The 18604-nt window shown below is 54.1% G+C and overlaps 7 protein-coding genes across 7 annotated transcripts; 4 read left to right on the top strand and 3 right to left on the bottom strand.

Annotated features, from left to right (window-relative positions):
* Positions 1–111: 111 nt before the first annotated feature.
* Positions 112–615, bottom strand: BU25DRAFT_410660 (uncharacterized protein). The gene is made up of 2 exons (XM_033706357.1): positions 199–615; positions 112–149 (listed from the first exon to the last, which is right to left on the bottom strand). Exons 1-2 carry the CDS (start codon positions 428–430, stop codon positions 142–144), a joined length of 240 nt encoding a protein of 79 aa, XP_033561697.1. The 5' UTR covers positions 431–615; the 3' UTR covers positions 112–141.
* On the top strand, positions 456–2033 carry BU25DRAFT_439935 (uncharacterized protein). The gene is made up of 4 exons (XM_033709133.1): positions 456–853; positions 915–961; positions 1043–1160; positions 1197–2033. The coding sequence occupies exons 1-4, from the start codon at positions 515–517 to the stop codon at positions 1593–1595; spliced, it is 903 nt and encodes a 300-aa protein (XP_033561698.1). The 5' UTR covers positions 456–514; the 3' UTR covers positions 1596–2033.
* Positions 2034–2480: 447 nt separating this feature from the next.
* Positions 2481–3404, top strand: BU25DRAFT_410664 (uncharacterized protein). Its single transcript, XM_033706358.1, has 4 exons — positions 2481–2553; positions 2681–2955; positions 3117–3152; positions 3206–3404. Exons 2-4 carry the CDS (start codon positions 2898–2900, stop codon positions 3268–3270), a joined length of 159 nt encoding a protein of 52 aa, XP_033561699.1. The 5' UTR covers positions 2481–2553; positions 2681–2897; the 3' UTR covers positions 3271–3404.
* Positions 3405–4562: 1158 nt separating this feature from the next.
* On the bottom strand, positions 4563–4976 carry BU25DRAFT_458411 (uncharacterized protein; the record flags this gene model as incomplete). The annotated part of the gene is made up of 2 exons (XM_033710202.1): positions 4563–4667; positions 4716–4976. The coding sequence occupies 2 exons, from the start codon at positions 4974–4976 to the stop codon at positions 4563–4565; spliced, it is 366 nt and encodes a 121-aa protein (XP_033561700.1).
* A 1933-nt stretch (positions 4977–6909) lies between these two features.
* On the bottom strand, positions 6910–9822 carry BU25DRAFT_410665 (uncharacterized protein). Its single transcript, XM_033706359.1, has 2 exons — positions 7980–9822; positions 6910–7927 (listed from the first exon to the last, which is right to left on the bottom strand). Exons 1-2 carry the CDS (start codon positions 9813–9815, stop codon positions 7004–7006), a joined length of 2760 nt encoding a protein of 919 aa, XP_033561701.1. The 5' UTR covers positions 9816–9822; the 3' UTR covers positions 6910–7003.
* A 1433-nt stretch (positions 9823–11255) lies between these two features.
* Positions 11256–13230, top strand: BU25DRAFT_392622 (DUF500-domain-containing protein; the record flags this gene model as incomplete). The annotated part of the gene is made up of 3 exons (XM_033704663.1): positions 11256–11440; positions 11469–12496; positions 12548–13230. The coding sequence occupies 3 exons, from the start codon at positions 11259–11261 to the stop codon at positions 13228–13230; spliced, it is 1893 nt and encodes a 630-aa protein (XP_033561702.1).
* Positions 13231–17915: 4685 nt separating this feature from the next.
* Positions 17916–18071, top strand: BU25DRAFT_301398 (uncharacterized protein; the record flags this gene model as incomplete). The annotated part of the gene is made up of 1 exon (XM_033701997.1): positions 17916–18071. A coding segment is annotated over one exon (156 nt), but the record flags the coding sequence as incomplete, so codon positions are not given.
* Positions 18072–18604: the final 533 nt, after the last annotated feature.

The following is an 18604-nucleotide window of genomic DNA, read 5'->3' on the forward strand; positions in this document are numbered from 1 at the left end:
AACTCCACTGCACATCGTGTGAAGGAGCTCCCGCCCTGTCTCCAGCCTTTGTCGAGGGCCGAGAAGGAACCGCACTGTGTCTCTAGAGTCGGCGCGCTCTCACAAACTTTCTCGAGCTCGGCGATCCGGTTGCGGCTGTCATCAAGAGCCTGGAGGCATTCAGCATACTGATCAAAAGAATGTTGGAGGTGGACTTACCTTTTGCGCGGAGGCTAACTTGTCCTGAGGAGACTTGGTGCCAGCTGTTTGGCTCTTCTGGTGTTCCGCAAAGTTCTCGACTGTCACTTCCCTCGGCGAACTTCGCTTCTGCTTCATCTGCAGTCAACTTGGACAATCGAGGCCAGATAAAGCCTAAGTGGTAGATCTTGCTGTTGGCACTGTCGTTGCTTCTTCCAAAGAAGCCCTTGATGATCCTCGAGTTAAAGGGCATGTCCACATACTGCACCCTGACATCCTCGTATGCAACACCATCGCGGGTGATGATGCTGCCCTCACCAACCTCAGAGTCCGAGGCATGGGGATCTCTCGTCGGGCTTCTCAAGGCCTTCTTCTTGCTCTACCATGCGGCACAAACCCGATTCGACTAGGCATGACGTTCCACTCACGACTTCAGTCCACATTGAATCCGTGGTCAGAAGAAACACCTTTCGTACTCTCCAACATTCACATCATTTCCAAAGAGCTACACTTCGAGTATGGTACCAACTCGACCTTCAAGAAGGCTTCCACCTCTAGACAGAGCGAAACAGGGGATCACTTGAGTCTGGGTTCCGGCGTGGATGTTAGACTTCCGTTCGTTGCGAACGTGAGTGTGAAGGGGATGTTTGGCCAGCATATACCGGAGGACAAAGATGTAGGCCCGCTTCTCTTGAACCTTGAAGTTCAGACAAGAATGGATGCTAATCGTGCCACAGTCTTACAACATCTCAATCAACTCCTCCTGCCGAGCTGGCACAATCGAGTTTCAGCGCCAGCCTTGACTGACCAAAGAAGCCATCGTTGAAATAAAATATGGTGGTGGGTACGAAGGCTTGTGTAAGAGGTATGGAGACCACTATCTCGCAGGTTATCGGCTCAGCGGTGAGACAGGCATCTTGTTGAGTGCATCTAGGCACACGAAAGAGGTGAGAGAAGAGTACAAAGTCAAGGCGACGGTCACGGTACTGTTCGTCTCTGCTAGCAAAACATGAGAGAAGGACTTCAAGACGCGCACTCTAGGACGGCAGGTGAAGTTGCTGGGCTATGATACGGTTGATAGTATGACATGGGAGACGGCTCGTGCTACTGGCGACGATCTCAAAGCACTCAAGCAAAAGTACCAGGAAGCAGTGGCCTGGGAGGCCTTTGACCTTGCTACAGATGCTCAAACGCTGCGAGCGGATGCTGATGCTATCATGGCACGATCTGAGAGTCTGCTGGAACGCGTTGGTGTGGTCTTGGAGAGGCATGGGTATAGAAACGGTGAGAACTTGACCTTCCTCCAGTGCGAGGAGCTCGTGAAAGAAGGCATCATGGTTGAGCTGCTCCTAGAACCTATGTCAAGATTGAAAGATGTCGGCGATTGGAGACGAACATCATCTGAATGTGGTCGTTGATTCTTTGCCATTTGGAAGTGTTCAAGCGATGTCTCCTGTCTCCCATTGAATGTGTCTCGTGGTCGACGTGCCGACCGAGCATTTTGGATATTCGTGTGGTGCAGACAATGACTCGAGTGCCATAGACCCGATGAGTGTGGCTCGGTGCTCTCGAACGGTTTACATGAACGGGTGTGCTTGCCGCCCAGGGTGAGGACAAGGTGTAGCGACGTTGACAGTTCTGTCACGTGGGTCATCGATGAGTAGGAAGTGCGTTCGAAGGGACGCTCATATGAAAGCTGCTTAGCGGTTACAATGACAGAAATTGTCGTAGCTGGATCTTGTGAAAGAACCGTTAAATCCTGAAATGGCTTTCTTGCTTTCCTTCCCATGATTAAGGCTAATCTTTTGTGTCGCGGCCCCACAGCGATACAAAAAGGTCGACCTTTCTGACCCTCGGGTCCTAAAGGTTATATACACCGCAACATTTTGGGTAACCGCAAGTGTATACTCGGTTTCATTGAACGTCATGTGCCGTTCATACATGCAGGAACGATCTCACGGACATGTCCGAGCACTGCTGCAGCTATGGTGTCATAACGCGGGGAGCTAGGCTGAGAAGTGACCTGCTGGGCGGCAGACGCGCAGGGTGAAATTTGACGTGAGGCCTGAGAAAAGGCTGCAGCCATACAGCGCGCGACAAAACGCTGGCTACTCCCGTGATTATGCAGTGTGACAGGAGAGAGGAAGATTCTAGAGTGAAAGCAGGCGAAGCTCCCAGATCTGGGCCCCTGTCCGGTGTTGCGCGCGTCTCACCTCGGAAGGACATGCGTAGCGCAGGGACCGCCGCGGGCAAGCAGCAGACGTCGCTTCCCGCCTGCAGCCCAAGTCTTCTCTACCCCAAGCTCTCACCACGCATACCAAAATCTTCGGAGGACGTTGAAGTTGTGTCGCTGAGGGAAGGACTGGAAGTTTGACAGTACGTTGCACCCACTCTGCACCCACCATTACGACACGCGACAGGTGGTTCCACTCGGCGCGTGCTCCTCCGCACTCCCGTACCCCTCGATGAGCTCGAAAAAACTTCGACTAACAAACACGCGCAGGTGAAGGAATCGAAGCAGTAAACGAAGCAGGTACGAACGACCCCTGTCAATATCGGGCATCGTCACACAGGCCTCGTGAACGAACGGCGCAACCACCAGTCGCGATCGCAGCACTCGAGATCACCCCTCCTTCGCTCGCTCACCCCTTTTCGCGACCCTTCACCCACCGTCCTTGTATACTTACGCCATCTCCAGAACAATCGAAAGAAACGACATTATGTCTTCCCTCTCTCGTCGTGCGTGCTTCAAGTGCGGAAATGTTGGACACTACGCTGGTAAGGCAGCCTGGCGCATCGGCTGAGGTGGGCGCTGCAGTGGGACCGCTGTCGGGAGCTCCTGTCGTGGGATGGCGCTTTCTCCAACGGTTTCTGCGTCGCGTAACCTCTAGCTGCGTGGAACAATGATATCATGGATGTGCGACTGACATAGCCCGCAGAGGTGTGCTCCTCCTCGGAGAGGCTTTGCTACAACTGTAAGACTCGGCCCTTGAACTTGTATCACGGGCGCACACTAATCTCTCTACAGGCAAGCAGCCCGGCCACGAGTCCAACGGATGTCCTCATCCCCGCACCACCGAGAGTACGTCATAGGTAGAGCCCGTAACCTCACACCTCACTGACCCGTTCGACAGCCAAGCAGTGCTACCACTGCCAGGGTCTTGGACACGTCCAGGCTGACTGTCCTACTCTGCGCCTGAGCGGCACTGGCACCAGCGGACGCTGCTACAGCTGCGGTCTGACCGGCCATCTCGCCCGCAACTGCCCCAACCCAGGAATGGGCCGTGGAGCTGGTGGCCCTCCCCGTGGCGGCTACGGAGGCTTCCGTGGTGGATTCGCTGGTCAAGGCCGTCCTGCCACTTGCTACAAGTGCGGTGGCCCCAACCACTTCGCCCGCGATTGCCAGGCCCAGGCCATGAAGTGCTACGCCTGCGGCAAGCTCGGTCACATCTCCCGCGACTGCACTGCTCCCAACGGCGGTCCTCTCAACACTGCCGGCAAGACCTGCTACCGCTGCGGCGAGACCGGCCACATCTCCCGCGATTGTACTCAGGCTGAGGTCAACGGCGACGGTGGCGCCCCTGTTCCCGCTGCTGCCGCTGCTCCTGCTCAGCCTGTTGCTCCCACCACTGCTGTCGCATAAGCATTTGTCGACTCTCAATCCACAAACGCTGCGAGTAATACCGCTTTGACTTGTGGCGAGTAGTTGGCTATGCGTTGTTTCTTTCTTAGATTTTGCATCAACACGATCGTTTCTTCGGCCTCGGCACCATTCGACAAACTTCACGCATTCACGAGTTACTACTATCGAGCAAGACAAAAGTTTTCACGAGTCCTACACTGATACCCACGAACGTTCAACCCTTACTTCAGAACCATCGCATCCCATTAGTACGAACAGACGACGGCTTGGTGAAATTGAGAACGGCGATTCTACTTCTTTGCATGTACCCCTTGCACTGGTCGCGCTTTCGGCGGAAAGACGGCTTGTGTGAGTGTATTTGGATAGACGGGGTCTCTGTGGCCTGGGGGCGGCTGTGTATGGTGGTTTGGTAGTGGAAAGTTGAGAGGGATTGGGGTGACGGAGAGGAGGAGTGAAGGAGATGTGTGTTTGTCGGAGCTGAGTCGGCATACTCGCCTTGTTTTCTATGTTCACCCCTCCCAGTTCTTGCATATGGTGGATGTATTTCATACAATCTATCATTGATCTGCATGGTTTTCCTCATGCCTGCTCTCGTTCGTCCCGCGGAAGTTCTATTGACATTAAATAAGTCATGTGACTGCACACTGTCCGCTCGAAGCATGACGCAGCAGTAAGCCTTCCTTCCACCACGAGCCGTGGTTCACGCAGCCGTCACCTGTCGATCATATCGTCCTTGCTCCTCTCACTCCTCGGCGCTTTCCTTTCCATCGTGCTGGGCAGGCTTTTCGCCATACTTGAACTTGTCGTGGTTGGCCTCGTAGATCTCTTGGTCGCCATAGATCGACTTCTACCATCAGCATGAGTCTCACTCATGCCATAATGAAAAACTTCATACCTTACGCATGAGGTGTCTGAGCACGTAGAGAGGCCAGACGATGTAGAGGAGGAAGGTTACCAAGGTAAGGAGGAGAAGACGCCAATCGAGTGGGAAGTATGGGTCTCGCTCGCCCAGGTCTTTGCAGGTCGTTCCAAGTGGGTATTGAGGAACACCGCGTTGGCTGTACGTTGTGCCGGGAGGGTGCGCTCTCTTCGGGAGGTGAGCGCCCGGCCAGTTCTTCCAAGGTGGCGTCTCCTCATAAGGACCTTGCCAGAACATGACGTTGTGCGGGCGTGCTAGACAGGTAGCGAGAATTTGTTGCAACGCTTGTGGCAGAACTGAGACCGGCGTGGAGTGGGATGAAGAAAAGATCAGGCGTTTGTACGAGAGGCAGGCAATTGTCGGTCATATTGGGTGCTGTCCAGCGCTCCTTCCTTTGTCGACACCCCTCACGTGTTTTCGCGTTTTAGCGCACCACACCACCGGACCTGAAGCTTCCACCAGAGCTGTGAAATCTCTCTTCTTCTGTCCCTCTGCTCCCTTCTCTCGCCCCTTCGTTTCGCATTGCTACGCTCATTCACTGATTTTGCATTTGTTCCTCTCGCATACACAGCGCCTTCCGTCTCATATCACTCAGCATGCCTTCATCAGTCGCCAGTGACGAGTCTGGCAACGACGTGAGTGACATCTCACCGGCGTTAGTAGTCGCGTTACTGACCCCAGCTACAGGACAGCTACATTGTCGACATTGACGCCATCCAGGCCCACGGCATCGGTGCAATCGATATCGCGAAGCTCAAGGCCAATGGCTACTACACCATTGCGTCGGTGCACGCAGCGACCCGCCGCAACCTGCTGAAGATCAAGGGTTTCAGTGAGATCAAGGTCGACAAGGTCAAGGATGCATTGGCGAAGTGTCAGGTGCGTCACTTCGTGACCTTACGTATTCGTGACCATCGCTCACCAGAACTGCAGCCCTCAGGAGGTGGCTTTCAGACTGCACATGAGCTCGGTCAGCAGCGGAAGCGTGTGCTGAAAATCTCGACGGGCAGCAAGCAGCTCGATACTGTCCTCGGCGGGTAGGACAAGCCTCGGTGTGACTGCATTCCTTACTCTGACATTTTGCAGTGGCTTCCAGACCATGAGTATCAGTGAGGTCTTCGGCGAGTTTCGATGCGGCAAGACTCAGCTGTCTCACACCATGTCGGTCATCGCACAGCTTCCGAAAGACATGGGTGGTGCTGAAGGCAAGGTGGCTTACATTGGTATGCGGTGAACCTGACCGAGTCGAGACGATGTTTGACCACTGACGCTCGCCGCAGATACTGAAGGCACCTTCAGACCGGAGAGGATTGCGCAGATAGCTGAGCGCTTTGGTGTCGATCCGGAGACTGGTATGTCACAGCTGCCATGCAAAATCATCACTAACAATCATCAGCCCAAGACAACATTACATACGCCCGCGCTGTCAACTCCGAACATCAAATGGAACTCCTGAACAAGGTCGCCGAGTTCTTCGTCGGCAACGAATACCGCCTGCTTATCATCGATAGCATCATGGCCCTGTTTCGCGTCGACTATACTGGCCGTGGTGAGCTGAATGAGCGGCAGCAGAAGCTCAACCAGTTCTTGTCAAAGCTGACACACGTCGCTGAAGGTACGTAGAAGATGGCCATTTCATTCTTCAACACTGACCATTGTCCCAGAGTTCAACGTTGCTGTTCTTATGACCAACCAGGTCCAGAGTGACCCGGGTGCCAGTGCGCTCTTCCAAGGAGCAGACGGTCGCAAGCCAGTCGGCGGTCACATCCTCGCCCATGCTTCAGCCACACGCATACTGCTCCGCAAAGGTCGAGGTGAGGAGCGAGTTGCGAAGATACAAGATTCGCCAGGTCAGTCACCTTACATCGACTCCTACGGTGTGAGCTAACATCGTAATTTAGACATGCCGGAGAAGGAGGCGACATACATCATTACGAACGGCGGTATCAATGACCCTGAAAAGGTGTGACGGGGGGCAGTGCCCTCCATCTTTCGATATCTCATGTTGTTCATCTCTGTGTGAGGGTCGATGTGGAGGTTTCCGAGCAATTTCCGCGAAGTTGAGGTTCATCTACAGGTATTAGCGGGCAGCATCATTCTTTTGCATAAAAAGCGTTTCGCAGTTACGTATTTAGCGCAATGAGATCTGTCGGACTTCTCGAGTCAGCTTCCTTCATCTAGTATTTATGGAGTTATCCGTGCCATCGTGTCATTTCATCTCCTCATCCTCCTATGCACCTCCATGAATGTGCACCAGTCCTCATCTACGCAGCAACCTCCCCTTCAGCAAAGCACCTCGCAATCTCTCTCGCAACCCCCAACCTCAACACCTTCAACAGATCGCTTCCCTTCGCCCCATTGGGGAACCCAGCGCGCCAATCCCACCCCCTCTTCGCATCTTCGACCTTCCCACCCTTAACCAGCACCGCACTCGAATTCGCACTCTGACCATCCGCCGAAAAATCCTGGCTCCCAATCATCGAGTAAGTCGACCCCGTAAGTGCAGACGTAGATTTCTGCAGAAGAGACTGTGGATTGGAAACAGCGTTGTCTCCATGCGCCGCGCCCAGCGTCGTCTTAAGCACCTCCTCACACTGGCCTTTCACCATCGCGCCGCTCGTTTCGAAATCCTCAATCGCAGCGAGAAGATCATAGAGATGTCGTAGTGAGAGTGTGCGCTTGGGCTGGTTCAGGAAGATGAGCGCTTCGCCGAGAAGCGGGAGCAGGACGTCGACTTGCACGACGGTTTCGATGGAAGGGTCGTAGAGGCCGCCTTGGATGCTGGATGCGGCGCTGGAGATGATTACCATGAGGGCGGCGGCGGCGAGGCGTTTGCGTGCCATGGGGCGGTGTGTGGGTTTCTCGCCGCCAGGAGACAGGATGGATGAGTCGCGCAGGTCGTAGAATTTCCGGATCGTCGCGTATCCGCTCAGATGCTGGCTCAAAATTTCCGCCGCCTCGGCATCCTGGGCTGCAAGTTTCGTAAGCGTTTGCTTCGGGGAAGAGATAAGCGAGGAGAGAGAGGCGTCGAGGTCTACGAGCGGCGGGTATGCGATGGACTTGATGAGGCAGTGAGCTACAAGAACGCGTAGGACTTCCTGGATCTTTGGAGCGGAGTGGGCGCGGGCGTAGTAGAGGAGCGTGGCGCCGTAGTTGTGGGTGTTGGCACGGAGGTGGTCGGCGTATTTCTGTGTGTGTCAGCTTTGAATATGGATGAGGTGGGAGAGAAGAGTGGCGTACCAGTGCGATGCTGATAGCCTGGGAATTCAGGTTCATGGCGTAGCATAGCTGGGTGATTCTGTCCACCTGGTCGGTTGAGTCTAGCGGGAGGTCGTTGATGATGTTTTCGATGCGTTGAGAAGCTGTGATGCTGTCGTCTAGTCTTGATAGAACTTGTACGGCGAGTTCCCAGCCTTCTTTTGATGTTTGGCCGTCTTGGGTGGTGATGGTGCCCTTGGTCGATAGGGCCTGGGAGTAGGTGATTTGCAGGTCGTCTTTTGTGGCGCCGGTACGGTTCTGTTCGTTGTAGCTCAAGACCATCAGGTCGCTCTGATCGAATCCACCTAGCAGACCGCCTGCGGGCTTGTACCATCCTCCAGCGCTGGCGACCTCGGCGATCGCAGCGGCTGCAGTGAGTGACCATCCACCAAGAATGAGCAAGACGCCCTCAATGTTGTCGTCCAAGACGCAAGCGAGTCCGACTTCGAAGCGATCTGTGACGTTGACACTGAACTCCTCATCGCTGTTCTGGACCACCGCTGCAAAGGAGGAGGACAGGCGCTGGCAGTAGGCGGTTACTGGAGTCACATCAACCGGACGAACGCGCTGGGATCGCATCAACGAACGGCGGCTCGCTGCAAGGCTGCCCTGTGCGATGTCATCTTCTTCGCCGTTCCACCAGATCGTCAGACCCAAGACAGCTTCGATCCAATCTGCTGAGATTGCAAGGATCTCCTCCTCGTTGCCCAAAAGAAGCTGATACAGTCTGCGAAGTTCCTCGTAGACGGTCCAAGGCACCCTGCTCTCTGCTTTCCGACTCGCTACGCTCAGCTGGAAACTAGCTTGTGACTGTGAAATGCCGAAGTGGGGTGCTTGGAAAGGCTGAGAGATGCCTTGTCGGCTTACGCTGTCGCCCTCCGCGAACTCTTGTAGATTGTTGTACACCTGATGTACACGCGAACGGAAGATGCTCCAGTCCTGACCCTTTACATCCCAATCGTCTGATGCAACAGCTGGGCATTCGCGTAGGAGGTCGATTGCTGAACGAACTGCTTCATTCGCGTATCTGAGATGCGACCCTGTGTACCCGTTGTCACCCAGGCCGTCGTTCTGCGCGGACTCTGCAACCTCCAGCTTAGCGCCCTGCAGCAGCTGCAGAGTCTGGCTGAAGTTGCCGCGCACAGCGGAAGCCTGCACAGCCTCCCAGAACGAGTGGTGCCTCGAGTATCCACGTGCTTCCTTCAGGACCAGCTCGACTTCAGAGACGCCAGAATATGTGTGGTTTAGCCAGTCGAGCAGAAGCTGTGGTACGGGTGTGTATTGTCGTGGTTCGCCGCGCGGAACGAGGGACAGGGCTGACGATCGCTGGTTCTGGCCCACAGGTGGAGGGTGGTGGATGCTGACTAGAAGGCTTGCCAGGTGGCTGGCGTTCGCAAGCCCAGCAGAGCCTCCAGAACGGCTCGATGACAAGCTTGCCTTCGAGTTGCTCTTCGACGCGGCCTGCCACAAGGACACCAGCTCTCGCGCCGCATCTCCAAGTACGCCTGCCCTTGTCTCTGGCGTGTCCGAGTGCAGCGACTCGTTCACTTTGCCCAACACCCGCTCCGTTTCCAGTATCACGTTGTCCGGCTCTTGCAGGGTTGCGCGCTCGACATTCGGCACCAGTCCTTTCGCCAAGCCCACGAGATCGAACTGTGTCTGCTTTGCGCCGGCTCGCACCAGTGTTGGTCCTGGGTCCAGATCGTTTGTACTCGCCCGCGAGACGACTGACTGCGACAGCCGGCTGTTGGTCTTTGCGCGACGCTGCGCAGAGAGCTGCTCTTCCTCATAGTAGTCGTCTCCCTCCTCGTCCTCCATCTCGTCGTCGTCGTCGTCGTCGTCGTCGTCGTCGTCCTCTCCATCCTCCTCCCCATCCTCCTCCATGTCTTCATCTTCCTCCTCCTCGTCTCTGTTCAATTGCTGCGGGGGACTGCTGGGGACGCGAGAGCTGTTGCCGAACACACCGCTGGCCGGGCGACTGTTGGGGCGGCTGCGCTGGCCGGAGCCAGGCCTGCCGAATGTGGTGGTACCTATATTTCCTGAGCCAGTTCCTTCAAATAGGCCGTGTCTCGGCGGAGAGCTCTCTGGGAAGCTACCATAGTGGGAACTGTCAAAGTTGTAGTTGCCAGGGCGGGCGAAGTTCGGTTGCGACTCGCCGAACAGGCTGTTCATGGCTGGCGGCCGCCCTGCTGGCGTGGACGTGGGGTCGTAGCCGCGGTAGGACTCGTCCGGCGGCGGTCCAGCGGGCGTCGTCGTGGGCCCGTTGAATCGAGTCGAGCGGCCGGGGGTAGAGGGGGGTGTGGACGAGGGCACTCGGAACATGGCTGCTGCGTATGCGCGACAACAAAGCTAGGTTCGAGCTTTCGAGACACCAAAAACAACGACAATGGCGGTCGCAATCTCCACGTGCTTCCTTTTTACGTGCGACGGGCGCAATGCATCTGCACCTTCCAGTTGCCAAAGCTGCGGTGAGGGTGGGTTGTGCTGATCTATCTCCTCGTCGCGCCGGACGTAAACTTCGCGATAGCTTAGCTGCAGTGACGCGCCGCAGCTGCTTGGCATTGGCTGCTCAACACGAGGCTGCATACAATCTCGGCGCTTGGAGATACTTTCACCCGCCTGCGCTCGACGACCCACTCTTGCGGCACTGTGGATCTTTGGGTGGGCTTGGCGACACGTGCGGCTGCTTCCAGCGCACCCAGTCTGCGTCCGGTGGTTTCTAGTCTTTCTTCTGCGAGTCCCTGAGGGCTGGCCGCGCAATGCAGTCGAATCATCGTACGCTGCCTCCACTTTCCCCTCGACTGCGCGCAGCCCAGATCCTGCATGAAAGCGGAAATGAAGCGTGGTACTGTCGACAATGTCCTCGGAGAGTGGCATGCCCCGCAGGGGTTGTCTTGGTCATTCGTTCTTCGTGTACATATATCAAGGTACCCGGGCAGCACTCGGCCGGTCGCTAATCAGTCCATCACCAGCCCTGCCCGCCTGCCACCTGCAAGCTGACTAGCCCTCCGCGCTTCCGGCGTGTTGATGAAGTCACACTCTGGCTGCCTCCAGCCTCTGTCAAAAACGGCGCTCCCGCCGTCAGACCTGCCCTGAACTGCTGTCGCACCTCTTTGCACTTGTCTTACTATTTGTACTCCCCGCCGTGCTACTCTTGCACTCCAATGCCTGATGTTGTAATGCCTAGTCCCCGCCCGGCTACCTGCTGAGACACCGCACTACCGCAAAACACCTCCGCCTGAGCGCGGTCCGCCGAATTCCATGTGGTCCAAGACCAAGACTTCCAGCAAGGCTGGCTTCGACAAAGTTTACACCTTGGTAGACAAGCTCGGTGCGCCTGTCAACCGGCTGTCGAACAAAGTCGGCTCCGAGGCCTTCTGGCCGACGACGCTTGATATTGAGTCTGACAAGGCTGCGCGGATACTAAAGAGCTTCTGCAGTGAGTATCTCCGGGGTCAGGTCTGCAAACAGCGCTGACAGCAGCACAGAGGATGGCTTCTATCAGGAAGAAGACCGACCCACGGGCACTGAAGGCCCCAAAGCGAAGCAGAAGGTGCTCAAGAAGATACCCTCAGAAGTAATCAAGAATGCGAAAGGCCTCTGCATATTCACAACGATGCGCACTGGGCTCTGGGTCTCGGGAAGTGGCGGAGCTGGTATTCTGGTCGGGCGCAAAGAAGACGGGACGTGGTCCCCTCCTTCGGGCATCATGATGCACACAGTTGGTGTTGGCTTCCTCGTCGGCGTGGACATCTACGATTGCGTCATCGTCATAAACTCCCAGAAGGCCTTGGAAGCGTTCCAATCCGTGCGCTACACACTGGGAGGAGAAATCAGTGCAGTTGCCGGGCCAGCCGGTGTCGGCGGCATCATTGATACGGAGGTCCACAAGCGCCAGTCGCCATTGTTCACATATATCAAGTCGCGAGGCTTCTACGCCGGACTCCAACTAGACGGCACCATCGTCATCGAGCGCACGGACGAGAACGAGCGTTTCTACGGCGAGCGCATTGGCGTCAAAGACATCCTGGCGGGCAGAGTGCGCCACCCACCCTACGAGCTGAACAGGCTCATGGAGACACTCAAATCCGCGCAAGGCGACACAGATGTCGACGAATCTCTCATCCCAGACGAAGCACCCCCTGCCGACTTCGAGGTCACAGCACCGACACAGCCAGAGGACAAGGCCTTTGGCATACCTGCTGACGATGACCCGGACCCATTTGGCCTGCTAGCACTGCAGTCAGCTGGACTGGAGATCCGAGAAGCTGGCACACACAACGTTCCAACGAGCGAACAATTTGAGTTCAGGCCTAGCCCTACAAGCCCCATCTTCTCGACATTCAGAAAGAGCACGGATAGATCCAGTATAGCAGCAAGTCTGGCACCTAGCAGGCGCTCAAGCTGGCGAAGTAGCACTTTGAGCAGTGTCTTGGGAGGATCGCGGCCCAGGAGCAATTACGCAGACTCAAGCACGCAAACAAGTTACGCCGACTCCAGTACACAGACCGAGCTGGAGCTCTCCACACCCGTCACGCCAACTACTAAAGTACCCCCGCAGCTGCCACCGCGAACGCTGCCAAGATCGAATGATGCACGCACGCCATCGCCGCCGTTGGCAGATATCCCCGAAACAAATGTGCAGGAAGCTACACCGCTAAAGAAGGTTGCGCCTGAGCCCATCGAGCAACCAAAACCGAGCAGTCCGCTGCGCAAATCCATCGAGGTCGATGATGACGAGAAGAAGTTCGAGCTTGGAAAGGACACCGAGAAGGATGCATTGAGGAAGGTCGATGACAACGAGGAGAAACTCGATGAGATCGAACTCGACTCTGAAGATGAAGAAGAGGAAGTCGTCATCCACGAAGTCCACCAGGCCGCGGCTCCTCAAGTCATCAACCGCGCCCGCATCATCCAGGTCGCGAAACCTGTCGCACCCATGCTGCCTCCTCGCAACCCCTTCCGCAACAGCCGCAACCGAAACAGCACTACTTCTGAGGCCTCGACCGAGAGGGGCATGGAGGAGAAGCCTAGCCCGACTTCGACACCAAGCTTGAGGCACGGCGATTCCACGTCTTCCCTTTCAAGCATTGAGGGCGAGGGCCTTGCACATATTAGTGCAAGATTCCAGCCTAAGTCCGCCGAGGAGCAACAGAAGAAGAGTGAGGAGAAGCATGATGACTTCCACTCGCTGCCGGAGTCACCTGTCAAGACCGTCCCCGGTGCTTTCTGAGCGACTTCACAACACTACCATCATCATCCATTGATACCCAACACCAAACTGGCGTAGCAGCGCCCAACTGCAGAGATTCGACTGTAATTGTTAATTGCCCTCTTGTTCGTCATCGCATGCGTTGCATATAGTCCCCAGTCCGCCGCGGACGGCATGTAGAAATGTTTAGTCATAGTCAGGTGCAAAGCGTCATCACGAACGCTTACGAGTTACGAATTAATCCACTCTTCATCGACCCCTTACAGGGTACTTACCTCCGGTTCTCAATGTCGATATGTGCCTGAGCGCTTTGTTTTCTAGCAGTCTTGTCCGCACACCTCATCTCATCCGATTTGCAGTCTCGATCATACTGCCTTTCTAAAGCAAAGAAGGCGAGGCCCCGGGGATGTGTGGAGTGGATCCACACTATCAGAAAACGAGCCAGGATCCACATCAACAGCCTCATCTTTCACAAGTCTTTGTACACTTCAATCTATTGACTATATAGTCATTGTAACGCCACAATAAATTTTATGTTGAAGTTCGAAAGACCTCATGGTTCAGAATGTTCATCATGTTATTTTCCACTTCGGCAGTCAACACCAGTCGTTCGAGTCCGGTCGAGATAGGTGTTTACGCATCTATTTTTCTCGGGATGTTTATTTAGCTTCGTACATCTCCATCATTCGAATGGACTCTCTGCAAATTGTTTATCCTTCTGTCATATCACTTCGTAACGTACTCGAGCACCGTATATCTTTTGCCATTTTGACTCATCGGTGGCTGAGGCAGTGATCTCAGTAAATGGTCGTGGTTGAAGGACGTGCAGGCGAAACTTTACCTGCAAAGTGGGCTTGGAAAGACGAATGTCGTTGAGAAGGTGCGGTCACGAGTTCAAGTGGACAGTTCTTCAATACTTGACACATCGGGACGCACCTCGGAGGGAAGGGTGTAAGGAAGGATGTAAGTCTAGCAGACAAAGGCAGTACTGACAACCTCTGCAGCTTGGCGGAAAGTACTTTTGGGTCGTTCGTCTGCACTGCCACGAGACAATCGCTGCATCTCCAGTCTCAATACTGTGTGTTTTTGTCCCAGCTTCTCAACCAAAGGTAGATCTTAACAAAATCGAGTGTGCAATCTTTGTGTGAAAATGTGTCGTTTGATGGAAGTGGTGCGCTAGAAGTAGTAAGTGGTCTGATGTGCGCGGCTAGAAATCACTTTACGTCAATCAGAGCATGGGAAACAGTTGGATAAGCTTCCTGGCTTTGTTGTTGGTCCAGAACGTGTGCATCATGTAAATCAGAGCAAAGAAAAGAGGCAGATATCCCAGGAGGATAAGCAGGTGCTGGGTAAAGGGAAGGGCGCCGGGAGAAGATACTGTCGGCAACCAGCAAGTCCAAGCATAGAAAGAACGCGCGGGAGAAAAAACGAAAAAGACACAAGCATTGAATACTCTATAGCTGTCACGGTTCAGGGTGCTCCTGCCTGTTGTACCTCACCTGCCATAAGAGTGACTGCCACGTCACACTAGCGTTGTTTACAGCTACTCACCTATATATACTGTTTGTAGCTTCACTCAACACAACCTCAGTACAATCTTCAAATTCTTCCCTTTGCGTACAGTTCTTCACTGAACTCTGACAATAGCAGTGTTGGGAGCTACAAAGAATGTACCATTCTATCAAACAGGCCTTGCACATATGGCAGGCGTGTTTGACTTCAGAACCGTTCACGCACCGACAGTTTCTTCGTGTGCTGTAGGTCGCACGGTTTCGATACTGGTGTAAGAGTGTCGAGTCAGAAAGCTGTGGTGACGCTATGTGTGGTGTTGTTGGAGGGAGTCGTAGGCAAGGAACTAGTGCTGAAGAAGTGATGTGTCTGGAGGAAAGAATAAAAGGTGGGAGGCAACGATAGCCATAGCACGCTCGATATTGTGTAGTCAAAGTTCCAGTGGTTGGTTAAAGTGTCGTGCAGGTGTCGTGTTTGTTTGCTGTAGTAGATTCCCAAACATTGTATTCATATCAGGTGTCAGGAAGACGATGTGTGTTGGGTCCGGACTAGGCTGTGGTTTCGTGCTGCACTGGTCAGGTTCAAATTGTTGTCAATGGATGGTGTGAGATATTCAGGCTATCAATGGGTAGTGGGGTCTGCCGTCAACCCTTTTGCATGTAACTTCCTGACCCGTGTAGGGGTTGAATGTGCTTCTGCCAATTAATTCCTGTAGTTCGAGTGTTGTATCGTCTGGAGATTGATTTTGTGAAGTGGGTGTTGGTTGCAGTCAAGCTGGGCAATGAAGTACTCGCAAGGTGTCTGACACTATCTGTAAAGAGCTCATGGAGGGGTGTACGGGCATTAGTTGCTGTTGGTATGTGAGCATCAACCAAAGATATGGTGAAAGCAGGGTTGCAAACATGAATCAGCGGATGGAGTTGCTGGAGGACTGTCGAAGAGACTCACTTGCTGCGAGTATAAGGCGTATTTGGTACAGTGCGCGACGTATATTGCTAGTACAGCAAGGCTTGATGGTATTACGCGTCGGCCGATGGGTTGATCGTCACTGCACGTGTGACGTTGTTCTGGTTGTCCATGCATGCTTCCCTATTCGGTCAGCTGGATTCGGACTGACAATGCATTCAAATTGACCTACTGCACGCTGGACCATTATGCTTGATGAATTGCCGTGCGTACCGTACTTGAAATCTGCAGATGGGTAGTATGCGAATGCGAGAACGGTATGGCACACCGCAACACGGTCAGCCTTGGGGTTGAGACAGTGTCTTTGTAAGGCGTAAGGCGATCCCCTGTGCTTATAGAGATCTGACTGGGCGAACAAGGTGGAGATCCATACTTGATGCCGTCAAGGGTTGCTTTTGGGGGCCAGTTTCTGTCGTTGATGTTGTGGCGCTGATAGTGTGGAAGTGCTGTGCACAAGACCGCCGTAGTGAGATGGGTCCCGTAACCGTAGCTTGCGCAGCATTACGTTCGATAGATGCGTATGTGACATCATATTGAAGTCCACTTGGTTGAAAAGAGCACTTCATAATACTCTTGACCGATGTACAGACCGCTGCCACGTGGGGCTTAAGTCTGGAAGGTGCATTGCATAGGGCTGCAACGGCATTACGACCTCCAGTAAGCTCACAGCTGCGTGACTAAGCGGCCGAGTTAGAAGCCTGCAGTGCCCGCTTGGACAGTTGTGTAGTAGAATAGCGGCGGATACTTACTAACCTTAGGCGAGTACCCAATGCGCAGGTTGCGGTGTCGGGGGCGGCGCCAATGGAGTGGGTGAACGACGCCTGGTGTCATGGGGCGGTGTGCCGAGTGTTCAGCCGGCAGATGTAAGTACTATTCACCCAAATGAGCATCAATGGTGGGGAGAGATCCGTTAGTACTCAATTTCATCAGCAATTCTGGTGCGTTCTGCAGGCCTTGTGCGTCAATGTGCAGATGGTAGGCAACACTTGGTTCCTCTGAATTTGATGAAGGCAGCGGACTGGCCTTTACTATGCACATGATATGACGGTGATCGCATCGACTGTAAAGTCGAAGATGATCTAGAAACTGTCATTATCGTACCAGGGCGAAAGACGATATTGACATTGCTGCTGAAAGTCAAAATGATCTTTGGGGTCGATCGTGACGGGCTGTGAATCGTTGTTGCCAATTATAACGCGGCAGTGCCCTGAAAAGGATATGTAAGCGACGACTCGTCACGCACGAGCTTCAGTTTTCAGACGACATTCCTCACACAGTCGTCATGCAACCGACCTCGGCTCCTGCCGTCGGCTTGCAAAGGTTTTCCGCTGCCATCTCCGCTGGTGATGGCCCGCGATAACCGCCACAGTGTCTGCGCCGAAATGACCCATCAAGCACGCGAGAAGTGGGTCTGAACACCTGTCCACGTCAGTTTTGACGGCCATTCGGTCCACAACTGAGTCGTCCATCCGTCAAAGTGTGGCTGATTTTCCATACTAGCAGAGCTGATTGTCGGATCCGATCTCACACCTTCGGGACATCGTGCGGTTCAGACGATAGACTCACTGCGCAACTCCGCTATGGACAAGGGGCTTTTGCACTATCACCACATCATCAGCTCCATCTTGCAGCGCGGTGCAGGGGGGCCTAGTACCGCCTTTCGCCCTTTCCAGGCACATGTCCACATGTGTCCTCTCGAGAGTTGCGCGGATCGTCTGATTACTCGACTCTACCCTTTGGAGGGATCGTGGCAGATTATACGACCTAGCGCGCGAGCCAATAGGAAGCCCAGGCTACAGCTGAAGAGCCTCTACACCGAACCACCCTATCCCTGCTACAGCAAGTAGCCCTACCAATCCGTCCACATATCTAGTAACTGATTTTAGGGCTGTGTTAGTTCTGCTTGACAATCCCATCTTAGCAGCACCCGGTGCTGACTGTGCACCCGTTCCACTAATGACTACCGTTGCCTTACGGACCTGCAGAAGTTCGAGTATGCCTTCTGTGTATGACCCACCAGGGCTTGTGCTCTCTCCTTTGTCCTTGACATCTCCATTATATATGCTAGTCTCTCACTACTCATGGGCTTGTCTCTCTATCATACTCTTCAGTTCAACCGCTCCTTCCAGTACCCTTTGTAGCACAATTGGCATTCCAGCTTCGTCATCACCGTTGCTTTTCGACCATTCTGCACCCTCGAGTCGTCCACTGTGTGGTTTTCCACTACTACAATGTGCTACCAAGTCGTCGAACGCTACTCTGTCTGCCGATGCCTCTACCACAAGCACGCCATCGACCCTTGTGCTGCTCATGGACAACGCGGCCATATGGTACAGGAGAAGACAGTCCTTGTAGGCTACGCCTGCAGTCTACACAGTGGCCATCGACCTGGAACTGTCTTCAGTCCCCAGCATGTACATCCATCTCCTGAGATCAGTTTCGATGTGTGCATGCCAGGACAGCTACGATGAACAAACGCAAGCGGGTTATTACCACACGCGTACCGTTCCACCACCAACCTCACATCCGCAGGTCATCACGAAGACTGCAGACTGTGGACGTCCTTCACTTCTTCGAGCCGGTCTCTCGCTGTAACGATGAGCAGCATCCTTGGATACAGACTTTCATTCAGGACTTCATAACGTACACGCATCAGCATGGAGTTTGGGACATGCAACTGAGCATAATGGCATGGATTTGGAATCGAGCGTGTGTAGAAGTCAAATTGAATAGATTCGAAAGACACGCTTGGCGTGTACGATCACGATGGGATATGCATAGCGGCGCATGACATGTGGTCACGGGCGTTCGCTAACATGGCGCTGGATTGGGACGGATGTTTTGTTTTCTTCCTCTCACTTCTATTATTCTTAGCGTTTCTATTCAATCATGTAGGAATGCAGCTTACTCTTTCCACAAC

Source organism: Macroventuria anomochaeta (genome assembly GCF_010093625.1).
Source record: "Macroventuria anomochaeta strain CBS 525.71 unplaced genomic scaffold BU25scaffold_16, whole genome shotgun sequence".
NCBI classification, from domain to species: domain Eukaryota; kingdom Fungi; phylum Ascomycota; class Dothideomycetes; order Pleosporales; family Didymellaceae; genus Macroventuria; species Macroventuria anomochaeta.